Source organism: Macadamia integrifolia, unplaced genomic scaffold (genome assembly GCF_013358625.1).
Source record: "Macadamia integrifolia cultivar HAES 741 unplaced genomic scaffold, SCU_Mint_v3 scaffold1363, whole genome shotgun sequence".
NCBI classification, from domain to species: Eukaryota; Viridiplantae; Streptophyta; class Magnoliopsida; order Proteales; family Proteaceae; genus Macadamia; species Macadamia integrifolia.
In genome coordinates, this window is record NW_024868177.1 from 10187 (window position 1) to 30627 (window position 20441).

A 20441-nucleotide genomic window follows, 5' to 3' on the forward strand; every position below is an offset into this window, starting at 1 on the left:
CTACACAATGCTCCCACTACTGCAGGGTCTGGGAAGTGCAAATATAAGCAGCCTTACCCTTGCTTCACAAGAGAGGCTGTTTCCAATTTCAAATCCTATTAATGGATTGAACTTATGCCATTAAGATAATCGTTCCTTTAACCAGATTTTAGTTACTTGGATGTTACCTTATCGAAGCCTCTTAGACCAACAAGTTCAACAGATTAGTTTCAATTTCAAATTTACTAGGTTCACATCCCTCTACTGACTGGATACACATTGCTGATACATTTAAACGGCTACATTATCTTGAATGAGCTAAACATGATGATCACAATGATCAGATAATTTCTTGACCTACTTCTAGGCATAAAAGGACCCCTCTTCAACTTCAACTAAATCCCTTGAGTACTAGGATCTGATTAGAGGATTTACAGATCACCGGTGTTACACTTGCGATTACAAAATGATAGGTCAGCTTAATTACCACAGAAAAGGAATTTTCCGGCTGGAGCTCGGCCAGTCTTTCATCAAATACTTGTCACCATCCACTCGACATCTTGCCGCAAATCACTCTCCCAGGGCAATGAATCCCCTGTGGCTAAGATAGGACGAGTTCTTTTCTTCATGGCAATAGCCATTGGAGATACTGGGCTCCCAGTTGATGTCAGGCAGCTTTCAACAGAGCAATCCCCAATCTTGCCTGGCCCATTTGAAGCAGATTTCTCTTCCAAAGCCGCTGCAATCTCGTACAGAGAAGGCATTTTGAGTGTGTCAAGTGGGACCATGCCTAGACAATCATTGGAGACCTTGACTGCCAGTTCAGAGAGTTCTTGTCTAATTGTTTCAACCCCAGTTGATGCCAGAGTCAGATCATTGAGAGCTTTGCAGGCTTTCTCAAGTATGGATTGCAAGTACTTGCCTTGGGCTTCAACCCGAAGCTGGAGATGACGCTGAACAGCTTGAACCTGAAATCGAGAAATCAAAAGCCAAGATTTTAAGTAGTATTGTCCAGGGTCCAATGACTTAATTGGAGAACCAAAAGCTACCACTGCAGCTGAGAAACTGACCTCTAGCTGTTCATGCAGTCTTCTTTGGACTTCCATTTGGACTCGTAGTGCCTCAGTAATCTGGTAACCACTGTTGTATAATTGAAAGCAATAGACAATATTCGATGTCAGAAGTAGGCAAACTTGCATAGTAGACATGAAACCCAAATATCGTAACATACTCATTTAAGTCTTGGGTCATCAGTCTTGATGAGGATGATGACGATGATGAACCGGTAACCTGACTTTCTGCTGCACATGAAGCTGCAAATCACACAGCAATGGTAAATGAATGAGCATTTCAAGAAAAACTATGGATAAGCTACAACAGGACCTTGATGGGAAACTGGAAAACTAAGAAGCAAGAGCCCACATATTGAAGTGAAACCAAGGAGCAAGAGCTCTGTATGTTGGAGCCGAGAATAAGGCATGCACAAGAGATACCACAATAGAGCAGACAGGGACACACCAGTTGAGGCACACTAATTTGTCATCCCATTTCTTAGAATTATCAACAAAATTTGAAAGAAAAGGAATCAAAAAGTACGTAAAGCAGGCAATCCAAAAGCATAGATGAGTGCAGAAGCTTTTGTCCATTAGAAAGAGATGGATACCATCCTTGGAGTTGTCGGTGAATTCCTTGCCTGATTGCTTCCCCAACCGATATTTCTGCAAATAAAAGACGTTGGATAGGAATTATAGAGAACATTTATTTAGTTCAGAACTGGAAACCAGCAACTATGGGACGAAAAGTGAGATGATCAACATTGGGGCAGAAAGAAGGAATTGAGAACAGAGCTGATGCACCGAAATTGTAAACATCCAGGTTCAAGGCCCATCTTAGAACTACAAAAAATAAAAGAAACTGAAAAGAATTCTTTTGAAGACAATAGCCCTAGATGAAAACAATGTCAATGTCCAGACAGATACCTGTAGATGAGACTTCAAATGATAAAGGGTAAGGCCTTTTACTCCCATTGTTCTCATAATCGTCTTTGGTGTTGCTTCTGCAAGGCAATTAAAAAATGAGTTAAAAGAAGAAAAAAAACTGTTAATCAACTTGGAAGAGCTTACCAATTCTGAAAAAGAAAACAAAAACAAGAAAAAGGAAAGACTAAATGCTAAAGGCCCGTAACTGGCTAAAGGAACACACAATCTGGCAAAGGAAAATTTTGAAGGATTTTTTTTTTTTTTTGGGGTGGGGGTGGGTGTGAGGGAGATGGGCCACGCCAGAACATAGTGATGTCAACTGGACAGGTCCATGGTACAGGCTGTGCTTAATCTTGAGGTGTTTTAAACAGGTTGGACTTACAAATTGTAAGTAAGCCCATCAAGCACTTCCAGACAAGGCTTTAGGGCTGGCCAATCCACGAGTTTATGACTAAAGACTTGAAATTCTGGAATTCTTACTTCCCAAACTTATATCTTGATTAATTCAAATAATCTGGAGAAGAAGTGCCTCAGGTATCGACATTTCGTATGTCTAACTAACAAAAGTAGTAAAATAGAACTTGCAAAACACATGATAGATGTGGACCATACTCATTCAGCCATAACTCGTCAGAATTGTAGACTGTTGGGTAAATAATTCAATATCCTATCTGACAATAACAAAAAGCATTCCCTGCTAGTAGAAAAGTACAGTCATAGTCAAGGTGCATGCTGTTCATTTCAATTCTCTTAAATATTTTGTAAGAGCAAGTATTTTGGTGTTCCAGAAGCCACTATTACACAGTTCCACTATTGTTTGCCAATATCAGCTCAGTTCAAAAGCATATTTGCTCAGATTCTCCATCATCATGACTTTCTTCTGAGTAAATAAAGCTAAGCTACTAAAGCCTTACAAAACTTCTTATAAAATGATGTCGAACACACTCGTAAAAATCAGCAATGACTCAAATCAAATCCAACTTGCACAAGTTTGGGCTTCATAGATGAGTAACATTCAGCTGGCTATATAATGCTAAATAGCTTATTATATTTCAACTTCAAGATTTTCACTGATTTCCAACAGTTCTAGGTTTTTAACTCCAAAACAGAAAAAAATTAGAAACTCTTTAAATGATTGAGCTATGGCATTTAAATAATCTATGGGGTAGATATGATGTGTTATTTCTACCAGCTGAGATTCCATACCTTATGATTGATGTATTCAGCCTTTTGTCGTTGTTTTATATGCATAGTTTACATATACCTTGTAAAGGTTGCAACAAGGGTATGATCATATAATGTAGACTAGGGTAGGGGTCTAACCAAATCTCAGCTTCAGGATCTTTTAATCTAAGAACCATAACCAACCCAACAATATAACAGAAAATAAAAATAATATAAGATAGTCTAGCAGGCTATCGACTTCAATATGGCAGTACTAATCAGGTCAAACCAGCAGCAACCTTTTAGAACTAAACCAGGGACTGAAAGTAGTTCAATTGGATTCACAAACAACTGTAATCCATGAACCAAAGTCTCACACAACAGCAAGATTCAAACTAGTCCAATCGATCTCAGTTTCAGAAATTCTGTAACTGAATAAACAGCAGGGAATATAGGACTGAAATCATCAACTAATGAAGTCAAATCAATAAGGAATAGTATCAGCAACCAATAAGCAACACCCAACACAAATCGATTCACAAATCTAGGCAGAAATTAGGATCGGCCAAAATAGGGAGAAATCCCATAACTGCAGATTCCCTGGTCTGATGAACCTTAAATTAAGGTTGAGTTCCCCTCTATATGATCTTAACACTCGATCAAAAACAGAGAGCCATCGGATGGCTAGATCTTCAGAATAGTATGGGGACAGTAGGAGAGAAACTTGAGATTTTCAGAACCAGAAATCAAAAACAGTTCAGATCCCTTACCTGGTTTGAAGAACCTCGCAATTAACTTTGAAAAGAAAGAAAGAATAGTTGAAGAGACCTCTTGGACTTCACGCCGCACCAATTCCTTCAGTCTTGATCAAACACAAGACAACTCTTCATGAAGAAGACAATGGCAACAACCATTAATTTTTTTCATCAAAACCATTCTAGGCTTTTAGGAGTCTCATCTTCTTTATTTATAATGTTAATGGGGGAAAGAATTATAAAATAGAAGGTTCCTCAAAAAGGAAACCAAATATTCTCCTAATACAATAGTAACTAAAAAATGAAATTAGAAACTAGTTGAAAAAAGAAACTAACTACTAACATGGTTTAAAGTATCTCCGATACTGATACGATACCCTCTGATACATATCTTAAATTTAGCCGACCGATATGACACACACAGATACGATACATGAAATTTTTAAAATCCTTTCGTATCGATATATATCCTACGATACATATTGATATACACCAATATACTATCGATACGTACTGATACTCTATGAAAAATATAAAATCGAGGTGAAATATGCGTTTCGGTATGTATCGGTAAGTATCAGTGAGTATTTGTATGTATCGATCGATACTTATCGATGAGTATCAGTACGTATTGGTGAGTATCGGTATGTATCGATCAGTACGTATCGGTGAGTTGCGCTACGGTCATATAATGGCCAAGATGGGTATTTTTCAGAAAACACAATTTTTTGAGGGGTTCTTGTTCCAAAATTTCTGCCAACCATATTTCTCTCTAACTAAAGTGGAAATCAAAGTTGGGAACAAGGATTTTACATTTATGGGACAACTACAAACCTTGAATTCTTAGTGCGATACCCTCAATTTAGTATTTATGCATAATACATGTTATCAATAAGCTTTTTTTAACAATTTTTTTTATGCAAAAGTGTTTAAAAAGGTGTTTCATATCCATTTATGTGCGTATCTTTAACGTATCTCCGACACGATATGATACCCTCCGATACGTATCTTAATTTTGGTCGACCGATACCGATACTTTAATCCTTGACTACTAATGACTTGACTCAATTAACAACTTGACTCCTAAGGAAACAAATATAACTCAAATCAAACCCAACTAAAAAAGAAACTAATGGAAAAGGAAACTAACTAGTAATCCCGTACTCAATCTTAGAGCCCCCCTTTTAAACCCATAAAAATGGACTATTACACTCAAAATACGTGGGATCAAAGGCCCAACATGTATGAAACCCAACCCTAGGCTTATTCCTAATAAAACAAACATATTTTGGAAATTAATCTACATCAACTCTCTCCATCTTGAAAAAATTCGTCCTCGAATTTTACAGCAATGAGGGGGAAACATGTCAGTAGTAGCTTTGACCATTCCCAAACAAAACTCTGGTTGCTTGTAAACTTGTGAAATGTAATCTTCAAGGCGTGGAGCTTTCTCTTCAAAGAACCATGATGGCATAACAAACTCTACATGCTCAACCTCTGAATCAATACCAACTGTGAATGTCATGTGCATAGAGTCGTCAATGTTGGTAACCTTCTCATCAAGGATTGGAACAAACTCTTCCTTTTCATCATGAATCTCAAAGACTTGTTGTGGAGTGCTTTCAACCACTACATCATTGTCCACGGCTTCAGTCTTGTCTACTATGCTCTCTTCAATGCAGAACTCTTCTATGGAATCTTTTGTCTCTTGACCTTCTGTTTTTGAAGCTTCAAGAACTATCTCTTCAATGTGAACCTTGACTTCAAGTTCTTTTGGTTTGAATAGAGATATCTTCACTTCACATAAAGGAGTTGTGGCTCTTGGGGGTACTAAAGTATTATGTTTAGTGGCTGAAAAATTTTTCTTGACCTCCCCAGCTTAGTAACCAAACCTTCTACCTGGCTGTGCTAAAAGTTCCTCTGCCCGAAGAGCATTTTCAAAGCAATCTCTCACTGTATACACATTAGCAACACCAATTCCCCTGTTAATTTCAGCTCGTAATCCCAGTCGAAACCGAAAAAGTAATTGCCTCTCATTCTTCCTAATGTCTGTGAGAGAATAAAGTGCATCAAATTTATTCATATACTCCACCACAGTTATATTTCCCTGACGAAGAGAGTTCAGCTGGTCTTGTATACGAGCTCTGAACTTATGTGGCAATTACTTATTAGATAGTTCTTGCTTCATCTCTTCCCATATAGTAGGTTCTCTACCACAATCCTCTAGTTTATACTTATAGGTTCTCCACCAATCACACGCAGCCTCAACTAGCTTGGCACAAGCTAGTTTTATCTTCTGTTCCTCAGGCAAGTCATAATAATCAAAATAATCATCCAGAGCAGCTACCCAATCATAGAATAATTGGAGGTCATGTCTATCATCAAACTTCTTCAGATCGAGCTTGACCTTCTGTGAATCTCCAGAGTATCTCTGATATGTGGGACGTTCAATCTCAAAGTAACCCCTTACATGTTCTTCAAAAGTTGGTTGCACTACAGGATCCCTCTGTGGTGCTCTTAGGTTAGGGTTTGCTCTCCTATTAGCCAACTGAGCAGCTACATTCAATGGGGCTTCCACTTCGGGTGTTGTATGTGAATCACCAGTAGGTTGTTGTGATTGGGTCTCTACATCCAACAACCCTGTATTTAGTTCAGTCTGCAAAGCTTGCGGTTTAGCTTTCAATTCAGTTCTCCATTTTTGTAGAAACTCCATAATAGAAGCTAGGGTGGGGGTGTTGTTCTCAGCCATGCTCTGATACCACTTAATGTATACTAGGGTAGGGGTCTAGCCAAATCTCAGCTTCAGGATCTTTTAATCTAAGAACAACCATAACCAACCCAACAATATAACAGAAAATAAAAATAATATAAGATAGTCTAGCAGGCTATCAACATCAATATGACAGTACTAATCAGGTCAAACCAGTAGCAACCTTTTAGAACTAAAGCAGGGACTGAAAGTAGTTCAATTGGATTCACAAACAACTGTAATCCATGAACCAAAGTCTAACACAACAGCAAGATTCAAACCAGTCCATCGATCTCAATTTCAGAAATTCTGTAACAGAATAAACAACAGGGAATATAGGACTGAAATCAACTAATGAAGTCAAATCAATAAGGAATAGTATCAGCAACCAATTAGCAACACCCAACAGAAATCGATTTGCAAATCTGGGCAGAAATTAGGATCGGCCAAAATAGGGAGAAATCCCATAACTGTAGATTCCCTGGTCTGATGAACCTCAAATTAAGGTTGAGTTCCCCTCTATATGATCTTAACACTTGATAAAAAACAGAGAGCCATCGGATGGCTGGATCTTCAGAACAGTATGGGGGCAGCAAGAGAGAAACTTGAGATTTCCAGAACCAAAAATCAAAAGCAGTTCAGATCCCTTACCTGGTTTGAAGAACCTCGCAATTAACTTTGAAAAGAAAGAAAGAATAGTTGAAGAGACCTCTTGGACTTCACGCCGCACCAATTCCTTCAGCCTTGATCAAACACAAGACAACTCTTCATGAAGAAGACAATGGCAATAGCCATTAATTTTTTTTATCAAAACCATTCTAGGCTTTTAGGAGCCTCCTCTTCTTTATTTATAATGTTAATGGGGAAAGGAATTACAAAATAGAAGGTTCCTCAAAAAGGAAACCAAATATTCTCCTAATACAATAGTTACTAAAAACTGAAATTAGAAACTAGTTGAAAAAGGAAACTAACTACTAATGACTTGACTCAATTAACAACTTGACTCCTAAGAAAACAAATATAACTTAAATCAAACCCAACTAAAAAGAAAACTACTGAAAAAATGAAACTAATGGAAAAAGGAAACTAACTAGTAATCCCGTACTCAATCTTAGAGCCACCCTTTTAGACCCATAAAAGTGGTCTATTACACTCAAAATACATGGGATCAAATGCCCAACATGTATGAAACTCAACCCTAGGCTTATTCCTAATAAAACAAGCCTATTTTGGTAATTAATCTACATCATCATATTTCCGTTGTCCTCACATATATTACAATTAATAAATACAATATGTTACTGTAGCTAATCAAAATATAAATATATATGGAAGCCAACAATAAAGGAGACCATGTCACCCCTCTCCCATTTGATTTATACTTTCAAGCATATTTCATAATTGCAGCTTCTATTATTCTCTCCTTTTACTTTTCCAGATGAGTTATTACTCCAATTCAGTAAATGGTGTAATAAGTAAATTAAACTTTCAGTATGATCCTTCGTAATTTTATTTCTGTTTCACTCAATACTTCCATTTTTTCTCTCCTGCTTGGGAGGTGTTCTGGATTCGGTCCTAATCTTCACTATTTTTTGCACAAAGTCCAGCTGGGCCATCCTCAGGACTCAAGTCCACATCTTCTTGTTGCCAGCCCTATCTTTTTACCACTGTCCCAAATGATGGCTCATTTCTCACTCAATAACTTGTACCCTTAAGTTAAGAGGGGGGAGGAAAGATGCAAAAGAAACTTAATAAAGCACTTCTAAAGCAGGCCTGAGGTACTGATCTCACTGAAGTTTGTTCACTGAACTCTTCCAGGACATCTGATCATGGTTCAAAAACTCGCCGAAATTTCACTAATTTTGAAATGTCCGAGATGTAATAGGAGGCCAAACCCAAAATTAGCACTGTTTCGCTGAAATTTCGCTCATTTCAGTCCAAAAAATGCACTGTTTTGTCAAAACTTCGGTCATTTTGTTTTGCTAATTTCAGCCATTAGTCCCCCAAAACGGCCAAGCAAAAAAACATGGGAAAAAATACACTGTTTCAGCTAAATTCAGTAGTTTTGGATTGACCGAAACAGAAAACAAAATGAGTTTTTAATCCCTGCATCTGATATAGAGTTGGCCTTCCAGGCATTTTATTGTAACAAGCTGTTCCATTTTTACCTCTATGCAACTTCTAAAACAAACTAATGACTGAATGAATCTCCTTCCATAATTGAACTCTGTAAATCCAGCATTACAGACTATATAAAGTGAGGAGGAAGAGTGAAAGGAATTCAACTCCGGTAGCATTTCTGCCTTAGAACCAGTGGGATTAAACAAAAAATAATGGCTTTGAGATGCATAGCCATCCCTTCCTTGACTCAGAATTGAGTTTCCAGATGGGTGCAACAGAAAACCGCTTCAAAGGACAATAGAGCCTTAGTGTGGATTAGTAAAGAGAAAATTTGAGAACCCATCATAAACACTCTGATCATCATAGTTGTCATGGCATCTGAGCGAACCAAGGCATTGGAAGGGGCCTGGGCCCAAGGTGACCAAGGCAATCAAAATGCCCACTCAGACAACACTAGTTGTGAAGGCGCTTGGATCGCTGGATGCCAAGGCGGTCACCTAGACGATACCCTAACAATTATGCTTATCATACCAAGTTATTCCTCACGATGAAGCATTACAACAACAATAACAACTCAACCTTATTCCAACTAAATGGGGTCTGCTACATGGATCATTACCTTTTAATCAGCTCTATTTGAGGTCATACTTGATACAAGGCCTAAGTTATGCATGTCTTTCCTCACTTCTCTGAGAGTCATTTTAGGTCTGCCTTTGGCTCTTGTAGCTCCTTCAATCTAAAATCAAATCACTCTTTTGTAATGGAGCATCCAAAGGCCTCTACCAAACATAGCCATGCAAACTCAAACGACTATCTCGTAGCTTATCATGCATCAAAGCTACCCCCAAATCAGCTCTGATTCGATCATTCCTTCCTTCATCCTTTCTAATTTTTCCACACATCTAGCTCAACATCCTCATCGCAACTACAATGAGTTTATTTATATTATGCTTCTTAACTGCCCAACATTCCACATCATCATTATAGCCAGTATATGATTGTACTATAAATTTTTCTTCAAGTTTTAAAGGAATACGTCGATCACACAACACTCCGGACACACCTCTCTGTCGCATCCATCCTATTTTAATTCACTGTGAAACATCATCCTCTATATCACCTTCTTTATTTATGATTGAACCCCGATACTTAAAACAATCACTTCGTGGAATCTCCCTCTCATCAATATTCACCACCTCATTATCCATCCTAGTGTAATTTACACATCATATATTATGTTTTCGTTTTACTTATCATAAAACCTTTTGATTCCAAGGTCGATCTCCATAATTCCAACTAGGCATAAATCCATGTTATTTTTTCATCCACTAATACAATATCACCAACAAAAAGTATACACCAAGGAACCATTAATCCATGTTATATTCTGCTTTCGTTCTACTTATCATAAAACCTTTTGATTCCAAGGTTGATCTCCATAATTCCAACTAGGCATTAATCCATGTTATTTTCTCATCCACTAATACAATATCACCAACAAAAAGTATAGACCGAGGAACCTGATCATGAATGTTTATGGTTAAATCATCTATGATAAGCACAAAAAAATAAGGGTTTAAAGTTGATCCTTGACGTAACCCAATTATAATTAAGAATTCATTACCTTGAACCCCCGCAGTTCTTACATTATCACCACACCATTATACATATGTTTAATAAAGTCCACATTTACTTAAAACACATCTCTTCCCTAGTGCTTATTATATTAACTCTCTAGGGATTGTTGTAAGCTTTTTCTAGGTCAATAAAGACCATATAGAGATCTTCCCTATAATCTCTAAATCCTTCTACGAGTCTCCTAAGTAAATAGATTTTGCCATATATCTTCTAGGCATAAAACCAAATTGGTCCTCCATAATAGTAGTTTTTTGTCTCAGACTCTCATCTGAGTTTCAATAACTTTGCCCGTAATTTCATAGTATGGCTCATTAGTTTCATGCCGTTATAATTATTACAGCTCTGGAAATCACTTTCATTTGTATAATTCGGAACCATAATACTTCTCCTCCATTCATCTAACATTTTCCTTGTGCTCATAATCTAACTAATAACTTGGTTAGCCAAGATAAACCAAAAACTCATATACCTTTTTATTGGGACCCCATTTGGACCTGATCCCTTCCCTACTCTCATCCTCCTTAAACTTTCTTTTACTTTATGAACCTTTTTCACACACACACACACACACACACACACACACACACACACATATACACATATATCTACAATATGTGGTGTCTTGATGGGTAATGCAGGCTTCTGGGACACTATTACTTGAAATATCTTCATTTAGTAGGCTGTAGAAATAATCTTTCCATCTTTCCTTAATGTCCTCATCCCTTATTAGTACTTTACCATCTTCACTTTTAACATTTAATACATCTAACATGGTCGAAATGCTACTCTTCTTTTCCCTCACTTTAGCTATCTTATAGATAACTTTCTCCCCTTCCTTTGTGCTCAGATTGTTACAAAGATCTTCATATTTCTTAACCTGTACTTTTTCCCACAATCTTCTTATAGCTTCATTTTTTGGCAAATATACAAATTTTTAGATCCTCCACTTCCCTAGTCCTTTGCCAAGTCTTACATTAGCTTTCTTAAGCTTAGTGGTTGCTTGAAAGTCATCATCCCACCACCAAGACTCTCTGGAGGAATGGAGGTTTCCTATTGATCTGTCTAGGACATTTTAGCAACCTTCTTAATACAATTCATCTCATTCCACATTTTATTAGTGCCTCCAACAAAGTCCCACCATCCTTGTTTGACCAATTTATTAGTAAAAATATTTCAAGATATCTCACTTTAAGTTCCACCACCTTATCCTTGGCAAACAGCTCACCTTTCTTACGATTCGGCATAATAAGAGATATCCATGACCACTAACCTATGTTGCGGGGTTAGGCTCTCCACCGGTATACCTCAATCCTAACATAACAATCTATCAGACTTTCTAATTAGAACGAAATCTATTTGGCTTTTATGATGCCCACTCTTGAAGGTAACTAAATGCTCCTCCCTTTTCAAAGTATGTGTTTATAATAGATAAATCATAACCCACAACAAACTCTAAAATTGAAATCCCCTCCTCATTCCTCTCTCCACAAATCATATCCTCCATGTAGTCATGTACACCTTAATAGCGTCATGATCTCCCCCAATATATGATATTTGCAAACCAAACAATACTCAGTTGGCCCAAAAAGGTTGGAGTGCACTGGAGATTTAAGGTAGACAAGAAATTTAAGAAAAAGTTGCTTATTGCTAAGTAGTTTGCTTTAAGATGGCTGTAAACACACCACTACCTGAACAAGGCCATGAGTAACAAGCCATAATCAATAGATTCATCTTTTAAAGATTGAAAAACCTGCATCTTTTCAAGTTGGCTTACAATTCTAATCATCCACCTTCCCAAATATATTTTAGGAAGAAGATCTTAGCCTCTTATAGACAATGGATTGCACTTTGTAGTTTGTAGCAAGTCAATAAACATCTCTTTGACAGGGAGGATAATTTGATTCAGAATTCCAAAGTCACTACAGTCTATAAACCTGACACCGATAAGAATCAGAGGGCTCTTTGCCCACGAGGAAAAATGATCAAGAAAATATCAGCCAAAGCAAACACAGACAACGCTACATGCACAAATGTAAGTGAAATTATACCCTAATAAGCAAACAGCTCATCTAGCAGAGGTTTAGAGAAGCAGATAGGGCATTGACAAAACTATGGTATAGATTAATGCATGCGCCTTAAGTGGGGAATTTTCAGGTAGAAACAAATGGATTTGATAAGAAAAAGAATAGTTTGATTGAGAAATTGTAGAAAACGAGAAAACTAGAGTTGGAAAAACTTTGTAAGATGATACAACATGCCAGTATAAATGAAAATTAAAGAAAATTGGGAATTTGATGGAAAATTTAAAAGAAAATTGAAATCTCCAAAAGGAGAAAACCAATCCAATTGGTCCTCGTTAGCTATGGGTTATAAGTATACAATTCTTGAGGAGATCAATTATTAACACCCAACAGAGTGCTACCAACCAAGTGTTTGAAAACTTTAATACTAGGAGGAATTCGCATTCCCCCTACATTTTCTATTCATAGGAAATTTCTGCCTCTCTATTCCAAGAGTCATAAAGTTATTTAATCAAAAAGAGATTTTTGAATCATACTTCCAACTAAGAGAATCATCAACCATACAAGATTTGAGGCCTCACTCAAATATTTAAGAAGCCATATATACTCATCTATTTCTTTATCAATCAAAGGTTTTCCAAACCAACCTATCTCACCACAAACAAACCTAAGAATAGTGCCTCATAGGGATATCACTCAAACAACGTTTCTAGACATCTAGAGAATTGGCCTCCCAAAACAGGACTATGGTCTTTGTTCCTCATGTGGTAGCTTCTATTGGTGCTCAAACTTTGTGGACATGTTGTCCACATCATCATCTAATCACCCTTTAATTTTTAGAGCAATCTTCTATCTATTTGAGTTAAAAATAATGTTTTGAAATTGCACAAAAAAATCAATTTTGTTTGCAGAAAAGGGCTGGTTGAAAACTAAGCAACAAACCCATAAAAGGTGAGCATACACTAGATAGGCCCCTAAAGGTGACATGGGGCTTATCCATAACCTTTCCCATCTACCCAATGCTCATATGCACTGATGATTGAAGCCATTGGGCACCATATATAGTTGTCAAGGCATCGCCTTATGTTTTGGCACTTATTTATGCCAAATATCATTTAAGTGTTTTTATATTACATTTACTAAAGATATTATTATTTATAAATAAGCAAACACCCCTTATTTGAATCCAATAAAAATAGTTTACAGAATCAAATTCCGAAAGGGTAAAAATTCAAACCCCCCCTAATATAAGAACAAAAACTAGATTTTTGGTTCTAGGGGCGATCTTCAACTTTCAAACACTAGGGTTTTTCCCAATTTTGAAAATTTTATAAATCTTATCATGGTAAAAACATTGTCAAAAAACAAAAAATCCGGTAAAATAATATTTTGTTTTAATGTTCAAAACATTATTTTCATTTAAGCGATTTTAACAGCATTTATGCACTTTGGAATTAGTTTGACCGGAACATAACTTTGTCATTACAACTCAGATTTGAGTAATCTTAGACTTGTTGGAAAATTGATTTTGTGTTATACCTAATACAAAAAGTCTCATGTAAAAATACAATCATTTGACCAATCAAACATATTATAGAGAAAGAGACTTGTTGGAAAGTTGATTTTGTGTTCTATATATAAAAAGTCTCATTTAAAAATAAAATCATTTGACCAGTCAAGCTTGTCATAGGGAAAGAGACTTGTTGGAAAGCTGGTTTTGTGTTATACTTAATACAAAAAGTCTCATGTAAAAATAAAATCATTTGACTAGTCAAACTTATTATAGAGCAAGAGAATTTCCCTAAATGTTGATTTTTATGATTTAACGTAGCTTAATATTGATTTTTGATGACTTGATGTAGCTTAATGTTGATTTTTTATGATACAAGGTATATATAACATACTAAATAATGTTAGAAAAGCGGAAAAATAAAAAATAACACTTGGTCAACTTAGGTGCCTTGTTTGCCTTAAGGCAGGCGACTTGCCTAAGCGCTTAGGCATCCCTCCAAGGCTTTGGTTCGCTTTGGTGCTGTGACAATCATGGGCACCAAAGGAACCTTTATTCTAACAACATTTCAAACTAAAAATAATACTTTATCAATTTCCATTATAAGGTTTAAAACATACACACAAGGATATGAAAGATATTGCATGAAATAGTTCCCATATTCAAAGTTTAAAAGTTCAAATCTAATTGCCAATGTAACTTTTAAAAAGAATAATGTAATAGTTAATTATTGAAAATAAAATAAAATGATTAAAGATAGTTTGTAAAGTTTTAAAGGACAAAGGTTAATTACGTCTTCCCCCCCCCAAAAAAAAAAAGACTAAAGATGAAGCATATTTTCTTTAGCTCTCATTTTTAATATGCAATATGGAGAACAAACTGACAACAAATTAAGGGTAAATGCAACAATAATATCTACCTTAGTTATGATACATATATAGTGGACTTTTTTACTCAACAATCACAAAAGCCTCAAAAGGATTTTCTCTGATGAATACTTTGTGAATAATTAGTGGAGAGAGAGGCCCGTTACACAGAATAGAAAGCCCCCCAAAAATGCCACAATCTGAAATCTACAAGTCTCTCTCACATAAATCTGATAGTATTAATATTCCCAAAAAAAAAAAAAAAAGAACTATGGTCTTTTTTCTCCCTCAGGAGAAAGCAGAGTTGTACAAACCGATACCAAGGCCTACAGATAATTCAACCAAAAAACAAAAAGAACATAGGAGAAGGAAACAAATGAGCTCCATCACTTTCCATAAATAACTGACATCCACATAAATTTCATGTAAAATGTCAGCTGATAATAAATCACATTCCAAGGATTCTCTGCCATAATGATTGACACTTGATGTGAAACATAAGAAATATGAGATACTGTGTACAAGCACCCTTCCAACACTGCCAGATCCACAAAGTTGCAGTAGTCTGTAGTCATGAGTCATCATTCTTAGATGGCTGCTTATAAATGTTGAAAGCTATAGTCCTGTACACACCAATAAAAAAACTCCAAATAATACAGAATGTACTGATATTCTGTTGGATATCAATCGAAGACGAAAATTTGAATGGATCAATCCACATCTAATAGTTTCCGATCCACTTAAAACCTAAGCCACTTCACCTAATTGCTTGGTTGGTTATGTTTAAGAGGCATCTGCACTATTAGGGTTCATAATAGAATAAAAATGTAAGAGGAGGGCTCACACTGTTACACTCAGAGCCCACATGCTGAAGGATGCAACAAAAGCTGCAATAGGCCAGAATACATTTCATATTGATTCACCTAAGGATTAGAACAATAACTTTTGAAGATATGCAAGCCTAACTACACCAAATTCTTTATTTGAAGACTTATAAAATAGCATATAGTTGACATCAATAAATGCCCCAATGAACAGCAATAATCTTAGCTCCCCCCCCCCCCCCGATTTCCAGATGGATGGCAATACGTTACACTTCAAAAGATCCTTAAGACTCGATGTCAGTTATATCCTGCTTGCATAACCATCTCCATAATTTCAAATTACCCACCAATCATATCAAGAGGCCTTTCCTAATGAGTGTCCAAATCAAGGAAAAAAAATTCCAATTGCTTCACAAGTGCTTAGCTGTAATTAGCATTTGGTGTAACTGTCAAACTTCTGTAAATAAAAAGTTTATCAGTTTCTTACGAGCAGATTTAACATCATACCAAAGGAATCAGTTCAGGACTAAAGAGTACAGGGCTGAAGAGGGGCATAAATAACAGCGGGAAATAGTTTATTATCTCTGTCAGTTGACATTGCCTTTATGTGTTTCCTGGACCATAATCATATTCATGCCATATTGTACGTCAAAACGCTCTCCAAGGCAACAACAGAAGAAGTGCTCATTCTATTCCTCTGCAGGCTGACTGGTGAATAATACCTCAAAAACCTCTATCTTTTCAGTAACTTCTACATGGTGTACTCCAGCATTTCGGAAACAATATCCCAAAACCTCCACATGCAAGCACATATATGATTCCTCAAGGGAAGGGAAGGGAAGGGAAGGGGAGGGGAGGGGAAGGGAAGGAGATAGAAACAAGAGTTTGGATCACCACAGTATGCAATATCCCTCCACGCTGGCGTTATGTGGGTAATGAGAAGGGAAGGGAGGAAGCATATCAACGACCTAAAACAGCAAATTTAAAAGATTTCAAGGCCGTCCACATACCTAAGCTGTTCCATTACAGCAAAGTAACAATGCTAGTGAGGGTAACACAATTAATTGCTATAAAATAATAAGAATAGTGAAGCTCCTTCACCAAATACCGCCAATAAAAGAAGCTTATTACTTGGCCAATCAAATTCAGGGCATCAGAAGTAAAATTCGTTTATCCAGGCAGTAGGAAGGGGGATGTGATGGGGAGATACCCACTGTTGGCCTAAGCCTAAAATCATCACACGAAATATAAGAAAACCAATTGAAGAAGCACAATGTGAAAAGCAGCAACAATTTGATGAATAAAACCGAAAAAAGAGTAGCAAAAGCTGAATTTTAAAAGTAGAAAAATGAAATAAAAGGGAAAAGAAAAGTGAATCAGTTAAATGAAGAATACGCACTCTCAGGTCCACCCAACTGAGTAACAGCATCAACGAATCTCTCATGGAGATCAGCAGTCCATCGTAACCGAGGCTTCGGATCGGAAGTGAGAACTAAACAAGCATCACCAGGAAGATTAGTGCCTTCAAGAGATCCCTGTAAACTTTCATGTCCAACGCCACCGTCAAGTGAATGTATCCCAGAGTACATTTTACTGAAAACCCACCAAAAAACAATAACTTTTTTTTCTCAATTAAAAGCCGAAAAGAAAGGGAAAGAAAATTTTCCACACAAATCCCCACAGACCCACCTGGGTTCCAGGGCTGGAAACCCTGAAAATCTTCAAACGCAGAAAGCAATCAATGCCGTCAAAAGCTTTATGAATCCAAAAAGGGGAAAGGAGAAGGCATGCATGGAAGGAGGCAAAGCGATGTGTTGGGTCCTTGCGGGAAAAGTAACAGAGAAAGGATAAAATAGCTATTCGAGCCAGGGAGCCAAGTCTCAACATGAGAACCATCAAGAGTAATCAGCCATTAGCACCCAAATCCTCATTTCATAATAGAGTGAACAACAGTAACAAGCCTACCTTTCAGATCACATCTATATAGCCACATCATGACCTTGGGCAATGCAATTCCATTTGTTGATGAATGATGGGTGTGATTTTAAGAAAACCAAAAAGGTGACAGCCAGTCCAAGATAGGGCAGTGTGAGGTCTACACAATAAGGCCTGAGGACCCACAATTGTAGAGGAACAATGAATCAGTGAAAGTTTGAGAGAAAAGTGACCAAAAGATTGATATGGAAGGATTCACATTGTCTTCTTTTTTTTTTTTTCTGTTTTCATGGATTCATGAAAGAGAGTTTCCCAGCGGTTTTCCACCACTGGAGAAAGGGAGAATGCTATGAATTGATCTTTTTAATCTAAAATCTCCCATACAGAGTAAAAAAGTCACTTTATGTGCATGTGAGTGTTTTCTTGGTGATTACGGTTGTTACACAATAGAAATCATATTTAATATAAAACTTGTAAATGCAATGGACTGAAATATTTTATGTTTTAAATATAGTGGTGACTAGGGGTGAAAATTTGGTTCAGACAATTCGAATTCACCCTGATTTGTCTTAAACTCGAACAGGGTTTGGGCCAAGTTTTTAGACCTTAAGAACAGGTTAGGGTTGAAAAACCCCAACCCTGGGTTAGGTTGGGGCCTCAACCCATCCGATTCAAGCCAACCCGAAATTTAACCCCGAACTTTACATTAGAATGTAGGATGCTATTGGTATTTTATTTTTTTATAATTTTTTTTAATGTATAGGATATGAATGGTAAAAACAGGTCAATTAAAGTTAATTCAACCATTGTAGAAGTTAGGGTTAACCCAGTCCAATCCAACCCAATCAAACCCAGCCCTGATAGGGTCAATTAAGGTTGGATTGGGTTGGTATGAACCCGGTAGGATTGGGCCTAAACATGAACCCGACAGGGTTGGGTTGGGTCTGAGTTGAATTTTGAGGACCTATGGTTGGATTAGGGTTTTAAGAAACCCAATCCAACCCGACCCAATTTCACCCCTATTGGTGACAAGGTATATCATATTGCCATATTTATGCATGGGTGTATGAATGATTGTTGCTTGGATGACTTTTCTACTAAAATTATTGGTGATATAAAAAATATACGGAGTGAATCCCCTATACGAGGTTGCTATAAGTTTACATCCATCAATCAAGCTTTATATTAATGGGGGAGGTTTCTTAAAGAGCAATTTAGGAAACTACACACTATGCTAATAAGAGGCTAGAAAATGGTATGATCCATGGGACCCAAATGGTTAGGACAATCAATGTGGATCCCACTGTTTATTATGATAAGAGGATGGGGTATGCTTCCTTTTCCTTGTATTAATATACTTCACTCCATAAAATTAAAAAAAAAATCTTCACATGATTAATTAAAGACAAAAAATAAAATAAAATAAAATATATTTTTAATAAACATATTTAATAAGCACATCAATATATGGTCCCAGATTTTATTATTACATTTGTGTCAACGTACAACTTTGCTTTCTATGTAACATCTATGATGTGATCCATCACTGTCAGGAGAGTTTAGATAAAGTTCCATTGTCAATTGGTAGAAAAATATAGACCATATTTGTTTGGTAGAGAAAAGTAGTAAAAAAAAAAAAAAAAAAAAAAAAAAAGGTCCAAAAGAGGTAGAAAACATTTTTTCCTCCTACCTAGAAGTGTTTAATTATGTTGTGTGAAAAATTTACCAGGCAATCTCATTAACTGCTTTTATTCTTGTTCGTGATATGGCACACAGTTTTTTCCCACCTCACTCACTTTCAAAATCCCACTAGTTAGTCCTACCAAATTAAGAGAGATTTTGCCAGCATTTGTGGAAAAGATCATTTGTATCTAGCTCTCTTTTATTTTCTCGTTTTTCTTTCTCCTATAGAATTTCATCCCACCCCATTCTATTTCTATCTTCTGTCTCTTCCACCAAATCTCATCTCACAAAATGTATTTATTCTATTATTTTATTCTTTTCCATTTTCTTATTAACACAATCCATAACATGTGGGACATATTCTCGCAGTTTTCTATCTTCTTACCTTCTAAACGGACGGGACCATATGAACATGAACGTAGATTCTGAATTCCCTCCAAAGTCCAGACCATCTCATGCATAATAAAATTTTCTTGAACCTAATTATCCAATTTATCTTGTGCTTGTCTACTTATACTTCGCAAAGCCTTAGAAAAAAAGTTAACTGTGTGATATAAGATCATAGGTTCTTTGGGCATTCTTTTCTATGTGGAGTTAACATATTTCCATGTCTACAACATCATTTTTTAATATGATTCCTGATTAGAAGGTAATGTGGTCACTTGTATTAGCAGTTTTCATACGTGGTCTAGTTGCCCACTTTAATTAGCACATACACTGCCACTTTATCTCTCGGTTTCATTATAGAAAATCCATATAAAATGGAAATCTTCATATTAAATATTGTGTGAGTATTTTCTCAAAGATTACCATTCATTGCCTTCTTTGATGGGTTAAGGTTGCCCATAAATATAAATAAGAGGCCGATGATCACTTTCGTAACTATGTCATCGTTCTTGTACATAGAGGTTCCATCAATCATGAACTCCGGGTGGAATAGGGAAGAACCACTATCTTTATGTCATAAATATCCTCTTATCTGATGAGTCACCTCCAACGTTTGAATCAGCACACGGGCATCTAATTAAGGAAACCTATTTCTAATAATCACATACTCTTAAACTCAGTTTTTTTTTTTTTTTTTTTTTTTTAATGAGAAATCTGGACTGAAAAATGATTAAACTAATTGGACTATACAAGTATTTAAATCTCATCATCTATGAGCGTCCCCACAAAAGGTTTTTTTTTTTTTTGGGGGGGGGGGGGGGGGGGGAAAG

At 36.5% G+C, this 20441-nt stretch overlaps 1 protein-coding gene across 1 annotated transcript; it reads right to left on the minus strand.

Moving 5' to 3' along the window:
• Positions 1-181: 181 nt before the first annotated feature.
• Positions 182-17829, minus strand: LOC122063569 (protein PHR1-LIKE 3-like). The gene is made up of 7 exons (XM_042627271.1): positions 17296-17829; positions 17006-17199; positions 1959-2035; positions 1643-1697; positions 1211-1292; positions 1050-1119; positions 182-947 (listed from the first exon to the last, which is right to left on the minus strand). The coding sequence occupies exons 2-7, from the start codon at positions 17193-17195 to the stop codon at positions 510-512; spliced, it is 912 nt and encodes a 303-aa protein (XP_042483205.1). The 5' UTR covers positions 17196-17199; positions 17296-17829; the 3' UTR covers positions 182-509.
• Positions 17830-20441: the final 2612 nt, after the last annotated feature.